We start from the raw sequence: 13,766 nt of genomic DNA, 5'->3' as shown, positions 1-13,766 counted from the left end.
GATTACTCCTAGGTCCCGTTCTGCTACAGTTAAGGTCTCGCCATTCAGGGTGTAAGTTCTGCATGGGTTTCCACTGCCAAGGTGCATAACATTACACTTGTTGGCATTAAAACTCAGTTGCCAAGTTGTGGACCATTGTTCCAGTAAAAGTAGGTCCTGTGTCATAGTGTTGGGCAGGGTGCTCTTGCCCATTACGTTGCACAGTTTAGCGTCCTTGGCAAATAATGCAATTTTATCTCGAAGTCCCTTAGGCAGGTCCCGTACAAAGATATTAAATAGGACTGGACCCAAGATCGAGCCCTGCGGCACTCCGCTGGTCACTTCCGACGTTTCGGAGGGAGTACCATTTACCATCACCCTTTGAAGTCTGCCACAGAGCCAGTCTTTAACCCATGCAGTCAATGTTTCTCCTGGTCCCAATGAACTCATCTTGTTCAGTAACCTACAGTGTGGGACTTGACTCTGTATGTTAGGTTGAAAATGGCTGACTGCTCTCTGCATATCTTGATTCTACCCCTGTTTGGATGGATTCATAGTTGGCAGTTGTTCCCAAATTAAGTGTTTTGAATATCGTCCCCTAAAAATTCTGTTACAGCCCTGATTTTCAACGGATACTCTCTAGTTGCCGTGGCTCCTTTAAGGAAAAAGAGATCCTCTTCCACCTCGATACGGCCCGTGACATATTTGAACGTCTCGATCATGTCTCCCCTCTCTCTGCGTTCCTCAAGTGAGTACAGCTGCAACTTACCCAGTCGTTCCTCATACGGGAGGTCCTTGAGTCCTGAATGGCCACCAGGATGGTCTCAGGACTCAAGGATCTCCCATATGAGGAACGGCTGGGTAAGTTGCAGCTGTACTCACTCGAGGAACGCAGAGAGAGGGGAGACATGATCGAGACGTTCAAATATGTTACTGGCCGTATCAAGGTGGAAGAGGATCTCTTTTTCCTTAAAGGACCCACGGCAACAAGAGGGCATCCGTTGAAAATCAGGGGTGGGAAATTTCATGGCGACACCAGAAAATATTTATTCACCGAAAGGATGGTTGACCGCTGGAATAATCTTCCACAACAGGTAATTGAGGCCAGCAGCGTGCCGGATTTTAAGAAAAGATGGAATTGGCATGTGGGATCTCTTCATGGAGGAAGTTAGGGGGTGGGCAATTACAGTGGGCAGACTAGATGGGCCGTGGCCCTTTTCTGCCGTCATTTTCTATGTTTCAAATAAATCGGCGAGTTAAAAAAACCTCAAACACTTTTATTAAATGTGTAAGGACTTTAGTGTCTAATACGCCTCTAATCTTATCTCATCAGAAATTTCCCACTAACTGAGTTGCTAATTTCCCGTTTTTCTGTTAATAAACAGCAGATGGGTATTGTGATGCATGTTGTCGCATCTGATCATAAAATCAATATCTGTGATCTCCCCAGACCTTTAGCATGGGCGCATCACTTGGCTGATTTTACTAACCATCCAGCTTACTCTTTGATTTCATGCATATAAATCAAACGCTAGTCATTCAATATCCAAATAAATGCTTTACCATCAATTTTCTTCAAAGTATACTTTTTCTTTTTTTTTTTTAAATTCTTTATTTTTCAAGCTTTGAAAGTGTATTACAATTATTAAAGGAAACATCCATTCCCCCCTCCTCCCAATTATTAATATATTAAATCATATTATTTATTACAATATTATTTTAAAAGTTCATAGAGGAATTTAAAATGTTTAAACCAAGACTTCAGTGGCTACACTCAAAAAAACCCATCAAATTTTGTTTTATTTTGAGTTTAACATAACCATCAGTCTTAAATTGTAATGAGTTTAATATTTATGCAATTGGATTTACTCATCTGCAAATATTTTTCAGGACTCTGGACTTTTTTTTTTGCTTGCTAGATGTAAGTTTTGTTAGTTTTTTTTTTAACTTGCCCTTAGCTCTGTGGCCAGAGCTTATTAAACTGCATTTAATCCACTGTGGATTTCTCCCACAGGGACCCTCACCTCCTGGCTGAGGTCCCTGATGAGCGCCATCTGGATCTGCCACACAGACAGAGCTGAAAATTTAAAGGGGGGTAGAGGTAGTGATGGAGGGTAAAGTTCCAGGTGTGCCACATCTGTTGACCAGTTTTAGGAAACATGAGCTTGCTACACCACTGGCCAGATGTGCTAAGCAGTTTTTCCATAGACACCCCTGTTTACATCTGATCTGTTGATAGGGAGGGATTTTAAACTAAAATGTTTGGAAACTGAAATGCTGCTGCTGCTCCTAATAGTAAAAAGACTACCAGCAGACTCTAAGGACTGCTAAAGAGCCCCAGAAAGCAAAAACAACTTTACAAATCTTTCACATGTAAATAATAAACCTCTCTCTCTTATTTTTTAGTGGCCGTATCATGGTCGACCTGAAGAAAAAAGTTTTCTTTATGAAATTGTGGCCAACAAGAGGAATGGAATTGATGTTGATAAATGGGATTACTTTGCTAGGTACAAATCTTACTCCAGCAAAGAATAACCTTTTCTTTTTAACCTTGATTCCTCACAAATGGTGGTTTATTTGATGATTGAGTGTCTTTGTTCCTTCCCCTTTTCATTTCTTTTTCTTTTTTTAATAATTTATTTATTCATTTTTGAATTCTTACAACAAGTGAATTAAACATATTATAATCAATTATCATATGACACTTGTATTTACAAACAAATCCTCTTATAATATAGAATAAATCCCCCCCTTTTGTCACTATTCCTATTTCCATATGATATACATTCCCCATCCCACCCCTATATATCCACTACCCATGTGCTAAGATATCTGATCATTAGAATAATTAGTCAATGGTTCCCAAATTTTTTTAAATAGTTTCTAAATAGTTAGACTTAACTGAACAAAACTTTATGTGGAGTTGGGACTTATGATTCGTATATCTTTCAGATTGTGCTTTTGCGTACAGCACTGTATATCAAGTATCACTAGAGAAATATATTCATAGCATTACTAGGTTTGGAATAGTGATGTGCATAAGGGGAAGAAGTCACTTCCCATAAGTGGGGACATTAAATTCATATCTCAAGAGTAGTGGACTATTGTAAAGAAATTTGATTCAGGTCATAGAACTGTAATCAAATAAAATATTGATTTTTAGACATCATTGCATGCAAATAGAACTGCCAGACTTTCTACTAATTTATTTTTTGAAGTAACTATGCTCATTTTTTTTCTCTAAAGTGAAATCCTCATTCATGGAGAACTTTCTCTAGTGCTGCAACAGAACTTTTGAGCTCTTTCCACCTCAGCCTTAGTTTTCCACAGATCCAAGCAGATATTCTGTTATGGTGTGCTTGCTGCATCACTGTTTTTCTTACTTTCAAAACTATTTTTCTGCTGTGTGAATCTTGTCGCTGTGTGCAGTTTTTTTTTTCCACCCGTTAACTTAGTAAATGGCCAATAAAATCTTCTTAAGGAAGTCTTTTACTCATTAACTGGATTCAGGCATTTTAGGCTTGGATATTTTTTCAACATCAGAGTTTGATTTTTCTGCAGCTGTTTTTCTGGTTGACATGTCCAAGAAAATCTGTAGCTTCAAAAGGTTTGGTTTATTTATATCCCGCCCTTACTCTGGGCAGGTTACAAACTAACATACAAAATCAATGATAAATACACCCATAAAAAAGCAAAAATACAAACTATAAAATATATAGGTGACCAGCCGTTTCAGCAGTGTTACTAGTGCAGTCAGACTGTATTTATTACATATATCTACAGTTAGTGGCTGCAATTCCTTGGACCTGACTATGATCCCTCTTATGTTCGTAAATGTCAAAGAAGGATTTGTGAGAGTAGAGCAGCAGGAAAAGTTTTTTGGTATAGGTAAGACTGGCCCACCAACGATTCTTCTGAAGCTGACACTCTTAATGGGTCAGGTGTGGCACTGAATACTGGGAATGCATTGGCCTTGAGAGTATCTTGGTAACCCTTGACATCAAGCGTCAATAAAGGTCATTGTGTTCCCTCGGTACAGATGCTCAACATCATCATCATTTGCTCAGCTGAATTTCCTTCACAGGATATTGGTGTTGTCATCCTTTATTGTGGAAGAAAGGCATCCATAGTGCACGTGACGCCCTCGGCAAACCCAATGGACCCTAGCCATGTTGTGGACTCAAGCCACTGGAAATCTTCAAGTTATAGTAACTTGTCTTCTCTGAGACTCTGTTCTGGTAGGCAGTTCAATCCAATCTGGCAAAAGGAGTACCCTTTCATATCCCTCAAATTCAGCCAACTCCTAATGACAGATGCCTCCGAACTGGGTAGGAGTATGCTCGGGAACAATTTCACCAGATAATTTTTTTTAGAGTTCAGGGCATTTTGGAAAGTTCTAAGGACTTTGAGATTGGTTGTACAACAAGGTTAACACTGTTCAACTAGCCAGCCAGATGACCATGTATTATATAAACAAATATTTTGGAACCCAGTGTTGGGAGTCTTGCAGAATGTGGCAGTGGCCATTTCCCACGGAATGTCCCTCAGGGCCACACGTCTGGTGGGCAAAGACAACAGGCAGAAAAACTGTCATGCCCTTCCTCATGAGTGGTGTTTGGATGGGGTACTTTTTACCTCAGATCTGGATGGGCTCATATGACAGATGCCTTTATCCTTTCATTTTTGGGGAATGTTTTCTCTGTATGCACATCTTCTGTTTCTTCTGAAATGGAGTCAAGATTGGGGAACCCAATTTCATAGCCTCTCTTGACGCAGGTCTGGTTCTCACTTCTACTCAATCTCTCCTTTACAAATATGAACTAAGTAGTTTAAGGTGGCCGCAAGCCTCAAGTATCTGTTGTGATGCTAATTATTTCCCTTTTTTCTGTTGAAGGTAGCCTCTAGCTAGAGAGTTTCATGAGTGATGATTGCATTCTGCTTGTCCTTGGAGGAAACAGTTAATTACCTGTGACAGATGTTCTCCAAGGACAGCAGGCGATAAATCCCTTCCACCTCCTCAAGGAGTGTTATTCTAGTAGGGACAGTGGAACATCTTTGTACTTGATAAGGCCAAATTAACCAAGCTCTGTATCTGCTACCCCATAGCAGACATGAGGTCCTTTTGGCTTACCCCATTCCACTCCCTATGTATTTTACTAAACTTAAATTAGATTGAAGTTGTCCCATACAACAGTGATGGGCAGGAGGAAATAAGCATTGCACAGTTTTCAAAAGTTCGGTTCCAGTGCTGGGGAGAGTTCCTTCAGTCGGTGTCGCTGTGAGTGAATATTTACCTCTGTGTTCTGTTTAACTCAGGGACTGTCATCACTTGGGAATCCAGAACAACTTTGACTACAAGCGCTTTCTGAAATTTGCTCGTGTATGTGAAGTAAATGAAAAGAAACATATCTGTACCAGAGACAAGGTGAGGCAGATAGAAAAGCAGATACTTTTAAGTTGTTCTTTGCTAAGTTAAAGACGCTGAATTGTCTTTAAAATGAGATACCACTATGCTCCTTTGTTGTCAGGTGTCCAGTCGTGAGTTTCGTCTTTTTTGGGGTTTGTTTTGTTTCTCCACTTGCTGATTGTTTCCATGATGGATTTGGGGGGGGGGGGTGTTTGGGTGGTTGGATGGGGTTTTGCTATTATTGGTATATTCTGTTTCTTTATATCTGATATCCTGATTGGTATTCTGCACTCTTTCCAACTGATGTGTATACAGGGTGGTTTGGGGTGAAAAGGAAAACTTTGAGTGACACATGTTTTTTGTTACATAGGCTTGTTTATTATTCTTGTCCTCAATGAAAACATTTTGAACATGAAAATGAGATACCACCTTTTGAGAGCTAGGCATTAGCACGTCTAGCAGGACCCCTGAAGCAGTCTCTCCCAATCAGCGTGCAGTTGGGTCAGTTCTGATCAGGTGTGCCACAGAAAAGTCAACCCTGCCTTATGCCTGGGTTCTGCTCTTTGCACCTTGTACGGGAGTTCCTATCTAAGTATCCTTCCAGCATGAATTCTGGTATGTGGAACTTGACAAGCAGTAGACAGGCCATGGATATCTGGGAACAGCTTTTTGCATTACTTTTCTTCTTCCTTATCCACCTTCTTTAAGTCCCCAGGTTGAGTAAGGTGTGGAGACTATGCATTGAAAACTGTTATTAGCAACTGGAGGTTGCAGAAGGACCTTCTGTACTAAAACCAAGCTCAAAAAGAAACACACATTGCCAAACAGCAAAAGGAACGGAGGCAGTCAATGAAGGGGATAAAGGAATTAATGGGATCACACATTGAGTATGCTTGCGTTTCCGTATGTGCCTGTGTCAGGGGTCCTGTGCAGCTGGCCATTAACCTGCTTGGAGTCCTCTGGGATTCAAGAAGCAACATCAAAAGATCCCAAGAGTTACAAGACTCCTTGTGCTTCTTCTGAGGGAAGCCCTAATGAATGCACACGCTTAATAAACATGGAGAAGCAAACCACAGGGCTGAGCTTATAAGACGCCACAGAATGAACAGGCAAACAACTTTTGTATGTGTACGAGAGATGGATGGACAGCTTTGTGTTGTGTTTCTGAGAGGGTACTAAGTTCTGTGCAGTTGTTACCAATGTTCAGTTTTTAGGTTGAAATGAACTGTGTGATTCCATGACAAATTGAGGACAAGTCTATAAGGGCACCTGGTAGAAGCCTCTTCTAGAAACGAATGTAGATGCCTTCTTTCCTTTTAGGTTTGAGCATTCATGGCCAGCCATAGAGTTGTAAATGTAAGTCCTGCCCATGTGTATAACCCCCTTGTGTTACATAAGTTATGCAGATTTACAGAACAGTACAAAGGCAAAAATTTGGCATTTATTTGCATATGTGCACACCCGACACATATAAGTGCTGCTATTCTAAACATTTGCACGTGTGATCAGTGCAGAAATGTTAGTCCTTATGTTATAGAATGACCCATATTGTGCATATACAGGGTAAGGCCAAAAAATTAAAAAAGGTAAGCCCTAAGAGTTTTTTGCAGTTTTCTTAGCAACCGCTTCAAATTTTACAGTTTTATTTGTTTTTACGATCTACATTTATGTGCCGAGTGGAATGAGATTATCTTAAAACAGGGTGAAGTTAGACTTTTTAGCATGACCACCCGGTGATTGTTGCATGTTCAAAAATGTTTACACGGTAAAACTACCATTTTTGGTGGTTGTTTTTTTTTTTTTTTTGGGGGGGGGGTGAACCAGGACACTGGCTTGCTGTTAATGACATCATAGTGACCGACTTTTGTCTGGGGAGCAATGTTGGAGGCCTATCGCAAGCCCCACCCAAAGCTGCAAACAATAGCCCAACTTATAAAACCTGCCTCGGGGATCAATCGATGAGAAGTTAGAGATGAACACTTTGAGCAGTCACAGTGACTGCAAAATTAGGACATTATTTTACACAAAGGTTTCTAAGCATTAATGTCACTAACATCACTAAATGGTGTTTAAGAGTAATAGGTAAGTATGTCAGATTTCTTGTTGAAATTCAAGGCGGTTTGAGAAAAAGGCAAAAACTCTAGTGGGTGGTTTGTTTCTTTTTTTTTTTTTGTCTCACCCTGTGGAAAACAGTTTGTAAATGAGAGAGAAAAGGTCTGCATCTGTGACACAGGATATGAGTGGATGTCGTATTGATTTGTCATTTATGCAATTGAACCATAAACCAGCAATAACTAGAAGAACGAGAGCATAACTTGTTAGTCACGATGTGACATCATTATTTGTATGTTGTTTCCTCTCTATAATATACCAAAGAAATCAATTTGCTTTAATTTACTTGTTTACTCTTATGCCCCAGTATAGTTTGAACAAGGAATGTCCAACTGTGACTCGTTTATTGTGTTTTTTACACAGATCCATTATATTTTTTCCTTTTAGGAAGTTGGAAATTTATACGATATGTTTCACACACGGAATTGCCTGCATCGTAGAGCATACCAGCATAAAGTTGGTAACATCATTGAGACAATGTAAGACTCCTGTGTCATGTACTTCTTAGTTTCATGTCAGTATTACATGATGACGCTGGACAGTATAATGGTGTAAGTCACTGGGACCATGGCCCGACTGACATTTGCTTTACATATCAATAACTAGGATAGCATGGCTGAGGCAGAGTGTGAATTGAGAACAGCAAAACTGCAGACATGACAGTACAAAATTCACCTTTAAACACTACCTACTTTAAGGAAGAACTTGTTAGGACCTGGGTGGGAAAAAATCCTTATGTTTCACGTGCAAGATCACTTGTCCTTGTCTTCATTTAAACATAGTAAATGATGGCAGATAAAGACCTGAATGGTCCATCCATTCAAGCCCATTAGTTATTCTCATTAAAAATACATGATTAAATTAACTTGTCTCTTTTTAGATATTTCTGGGCCATAGACTAAAGTCCACCTGGTAATGTCCTAGGTTCCAACTGCTGAAGTTGCCATCTAAGCTCACTCCCATTGTTTGTAGGACATCTACCGTAAAGTCTGGCCAGTAGCGTCCTCATGTTCCAAGTTAGTGGAGTTCCCATTGATGCCCTCCCCATATTTGGGAAACAAACCATACAAGTCTGTCCAATACCAGCTTTAAGGAATCTTTGCAAAGTAATATAAATACAGGTCTCGGACAAATGAAGTTTTTGTAATCTTGAAAGCTTCCATCTTTTGTTAAGTTTCAAGTTTATTAAAAGCTTAAAATGTTAAACAGTTTACAATAATTACATTTAAAAACAGGGAAAAGAAAACCATCATAAAATAGGAAAGAGATAGAAAGCAACATAATAGGTTCACAGGTTTTGAACTACAGTAGAACCTTGGTTTACGAGCATAATTCGTTCCAGAAGCTTGCTCGTAAACCAAAATATTCGAATATCAAAGCGAGTTTCCCCATAGGAACTAAGGGAAACTCGCTTGATTCATTCCCACCCACCCCCCACCCGAACAACTTGAAACTTACCCCCCCCCTTCTGCCAGGCCTTGAGCATACATCTGTGCATGCTCAAGGCCTTCTAATTCTCCCTCTCGCCGAGATCTCGGCGAGAGGGAGAATTAGAAGGCCTTGAGCATGCGCAGATGCATGCTCAAGGCCCGGCAGAGGCAGGAAGTTCTTCAAGCGGCATCGGCCTGTCCTGTGGCTGCGTGCCGGTGCCAGATGGGGGGTGGGGGCAAGTTTCAAGTTGTTCGGCCATGGGGTGCTGGCTTGCGCGGGGGGGGGGGGGGGTGCTTGCAAATCGAGTCAACACTCAGTTTGCGAGACAAGTTTTGCGAGAATGTTTTGCTCGTCTTGCAAAACACTCGCAAACCGAGGTTTGACTGTACTTTTATAGGCTATTTAAAATATGCATCAATGAAAAAGAAAGTCTTTAGATTGTTCTTAAAATTTTCAAGGATCACTTCATTCTTAAACGAGTTAAGATAAAATTTTCTCAGCTACTTTACTAGCTTTCGCAATAATATTTTTTGGGTAAGAGATATTCTCTCTACTTTGAGATTTCCATCTCATCTGGAAAAAGACAAACCTTACTGTCTAACCCTTTGGCAATGTCACTCGCAGACATATTGAGCAGAGTCAGCCCTAGCACTGATCCCTGATGCTCTCCACTACTCACTGTCGCCTGCGAGCGAATTTCAAAACTGAACGCACTACTCTAAGTTGGTAAAAAAGTGATAATCTAAAATGTCAACACCATTTGTCTATTTTAACTTTAAAAAGTGTTGTTTTGACAGGATTACAGATGCCTTCTTGAAAGCAGATCATCATATTTGGATAGAGGGAACTAACAAAAAGCAATATACAATATCTACAGCTATGGATGACATGGTGGCCTATACAAAACTTACAGGTAAGTCATTCAGTACAAACCAAGAATCAGAAAACATGATCATATAATCAAAGTACCACTTGAAACTGAAATCAGAAAATATATTTCGCAATCCCCCAAAATAATATGCAACGATTACAACTAATGCAAAACACTGCGGTCAGACTAATCTTCGGTCTAAAGAAGTTCGATCACGTGACGCCATACTTCAAACAGCTACACTGGCTGCCGATGGAAGCTCGTGTAAAGTTTAAGTTCGCCTGCCTCTGTTTTAAAGTTTTCTATGGTCTAACCCCTAAATACATCACTGACCTATTCTCCTTCTCAGCCAACAAACACAAGAGAAGCTCCCACTCGCACTTCGTTTCTCCCCCGGTTAGAGGATGCAAACTGAAAAAACACCATGAGCATCTTCTCTCATCAGGCTGCTCTATGGGGTAAAGACCTAGAACAACTCCTATTGCCCACCACTTATGAGGTATTCAGGAAACGCCTCAAAACTCACCTATTCCTGAAATACCTAGACAGCTGACCCACTTCCCTCCTTCCCCTCTCTTGCCCTTTCTCCCCATTGTTCCCACATCCCTTATGTTAACTCAACTTGTACTTCACTAATCTTTTGTAAACCGCATAGAACTTAACGGTATTGCGGTATATAAACTGTTATTATTATTATTATAGCACTGCAAAAAAAGAGGCTTAATGTGAGTTATCCTATATACTCTAATATAAACTCAGATATGGGGGTTTCTGTTTATATTCAGATCAGCGCTAGAACCCCCTCCCTGGGCCCCCCCAAAACTTGTTGCAGACCTGTGCCAAGTCTACCGTGAGACCTGATATGCCGGGACAGCAGGGATCTCTCCTGCCCTCCCGCCTCTCCTATGTACCTTTAGAATCCCTGGTGGTCCAGTAGTGAACCGCAGCAGGCGCAACCTTCCTTTGCTCCTGCCCGTGCAGAGCCGCTAGCTGATTGGCTGTCGTGAGTTCTTGGGGTGACCGCCGAGGGTGGTTCGTGACACCTCCAGAGGCTCCTCCGCCCACCCAGTCCAATGACTGCTTGCTGGTCCAGTTTTGGTAGGAGTCCGCTTGTGGGAGTTTTACCGGGGGTGGGCTAAGATCACTATGCATCAGTGGGTCCTAGAGGTGGTTTGGGACAGCCCTTGCCAGATCGTTTCCTCTCTTCTCCTTGTCAGGCGGCTTGGAAAAAGCTGGCTTCTCATCAGACGCTGCAAAGGTTGCTGGAACTCAAAGTGGTGGTCCCAGTGCCTCTTCAGGAGTTTCACACCGGCAGGTACTCCATTTACTTCATGGTGCTAAAGAAAGAGATCTTTTCGGCCTGCTTTGTATCTGAAAGATATGAAGAGGGGGCTACGGGTTGCATCTTTTCGCATGGAGACCCTGAGATCTGTCATCTTGCAAGTTGCAGTCCCATAGTCACTTCCTGATGGATTGTCAGTGTCCTCAAGCACAGGATTTTCTACAGGTCTTGGGGTCGATAACAGCTTCCCTGGTCATGTGGGCTCGGGCTCACATGCACCCACTTCAGTATGAGCTTCTTTGGTGGTGGTTGCCTCAGACGCATGATCTGGACTCTCCCGTCCCTCTTCAGGGGTTAGTCGCAGTCTGTGCTGGTGGCTATGGTCTTCCAATCTGGTTAAGGAAGTGAATCTGGATCAGCCCCAGTGGACAGTGCTTCTCACAGACACCAGTCTCCTTCTTTGGGGAGCTCAATGTTCGGCCACTTGGCTCAGGGCAGCTGGTCTCCAGAGGAAGCCTCCTGGTCAATCAATGTTCTAGAGACCAGAGCCATTCGATTGGTGTTACTAGCTTTACAAACGTTGCTGAAGGGCAAGTTGGTTTGGGTTGTCTTGGACAATGCCATGATGGTTGCTTATGTAAATCATCGTGGGAGAGCCAAGAGTCGTCTGGTGGCGCAGGAGGCACCTCTTCTCCTGGAATAGGCAGAGTCTCATCTTCTGGACATCTCGGCTTTCCATATAGCAGGAGTGGAGAATGTCCAGGCAATCTTCCTCAGTCATCATATGCTGGATCTCGGTGAGTGGTGTCTTGGTCCAGAAGCCTTCCAGTTGATTGTGCAGGCCTGGGGCCGGCCGATCATGGACCTGATGGCTATGAGTGTCAATGCCAAAGTGCCGAAGTTCTTCAGTCGGCGCAGGGATTACGATGTCGTGGGGCTTGATGCTCTGGTTCAGCTTTGGCTGATGGATGGCCTACTGTATGTCTTTCCTCTATGGCCACTGGTGGGTAGAGTCCTTCGCATTGCTTGACATACAGACTGCATGATCCTGCTGGCTCCGAATTGGTCCAGGTGCCCGTGGTATGCAGATCTGATTTGTCTTCTCATGATAGATTTCTTCCGCTGCCCCTCTCGCCCGACCTTCAGACTCGGGGTCCCATTCCACTGTTCGATCTGGGTCCCTTTTGTCTTGGCTATTGAATGTGAGCACCTAGGTAATAAAGGTTATTCGGAGAAGATGATATCCATCCTCTTGGGTTCTCTGAGACTTTCCATCTCTCAGGCTTATGTGCATGTTTGGAGTTCTTGTGGGATGGCCTGCAGAAAAGATTAGTATGGTAAAGCAATAAGCAAAACTAAGTAGCAAGCCTTTATCAGTACATGGTAGAACAGTGAAATAGCACTTAACCAACAGTGATAACCTAATAAACCACAAGCCATAAATTCCTGACTCATACTTGGAACTTGAAAGGATGAATGATCTCGCCCTGTAGGCTGCCTAGAAAAATGCTTTGGCTCCTTTTGTGTGGAAAATCTCTCCCTCCAACTCCAAATCTGGACAAGTCTGTGTTGGTTGTGGAGGAGTGGCCTAGTGGTTAGAACCCTCTGCCTCAACACCCTGAGGTTGTGGGTTCAATCCCCATGCAGCTCCTTGTGACTCTGGGCAAGTCGCTTAACACTGTTGCCCAGGTAAGCCTGCTGGTACAGAGAGGAAGAAATACTTACAAGTACATAAATAAAACAGCAATGAAACTGGAACTTCCTTAGTTGAAGCTAAGATGCTATCCAGTACTGGTTCTTACTCAGGCACATTTTCATAGTTCAGTTCCTTTATGAGCACTGTGGACTTTAGTCCCTCAGTGATTCTCGGAGTGACCACATGTTTGCTAGTGAAATAACACCTAGCAGAGAAAGGTATTTAACTCTAACAGGCAAATGCCAACTTTTGCTTCCTGAGCGACAGCGTTTTGGAAAAGACTACAAGCCATTGTCCCCGCAAATATAAGCCCAGGCTCCAAGCACACTGTGCAGGACCACAAAGATGAAATTGTGTGAAGCAGTCACCATCAAAAAGACATTATCATCAGACACAGCCCAAACATTTGACTGAGCGTAGCAGCATCAAGCCTGCATATCGGACAAGCAAGAGTCCTACTTGGGCCCACCTGGGAGAACACACAGCTGCAAAGTGAATTTATCGGACCAATTTTATAAGAGCCTATTTCTGCATTTACTCCTAAACTGATAGGAAACACTTAAAAAAATAAATTAAATTATTTCAGTATTCTGTCTTCTACAGTAACCCTCCTCACTATGTCATTCAACTCCAAAAGCCAACTGAAAAAAATGAGCCTTCAGATACTTTCTAAAGCAAACTATAGACAATTCTTGTCTTAAATCCTGGGGTAAACCATTCCCCATAGTTGGGGACCAGTTAAAAAAGTGGCGTGTTGCGAGTACTTGTCAAGTCTGCCTTCTTCACTGGTGGAACTTGAAGCAGAGAGGCCTGACTAGAACGCAGTACGTGAGATGGAACAAAGGACCGAGATGTTAGAAATCAGTGATTTTCAGTTAGCTGAGGAGAGGCATGCTCATACCTACCCACTCTGCCTATCAACCGCACTGCTACGTTTTGTAAAGTTTGAAGCTTTCTCAAGTTTCTTTGGGAGTGGCCAGGTAAAATA

General features: G+C 42.1%; 1 protein-coding gene across 1 annotated transcript in view; it reads left to right on the top strand.

Annotated features, from left to right (window-relative positions):
- The window catches only part of SAMHD1 (SAM and HD domain containing deoxynucleoside triphosphate triphosphohydrolase 1), a 50,418-nt gene that overhangs the window by 19,170 nt on the left and 17,482 nt on the right, over positions 1-13,766 (top strand). Inside the window, exons 8-11 of the mRNA XM_033914514.1 lie at positions 2,386-2,486; positions 5,296-5,404; positions 7,886-7,977; positions 9,727-9,842. Coding sequence (XP_033770405.1) covers positions 2,386-2,486; positions 5,296-5,404; positions 7,886-7,977; positions 9,727-9,842 — 418 coding nt within the window. The remainder of the gene's footprint in view (positions 1-2,385; positions 2,487-5,295; positions 5,405-7,885; positions 7,978-9,726; positions 9,843-13,766) is intronic.

Source organism: Geotrypetes seraphini, chromosome 11, assembly GCF_902459505.1.
Source record: "Geotrypetes seraphini chromosome 11, aGeoSer1.1, whole genome shotgun sequence".
Classification (NCBI taxonomy): Eukaryota; Metazoa; Chordata; class Amphibia; order Gymnophiona; family Dermophiidae; genus Geotrypetes; species Geotrypetes seraphini.
This window is presented reverse-complemented; position numbering and strand designations above follow the sequence as displayed.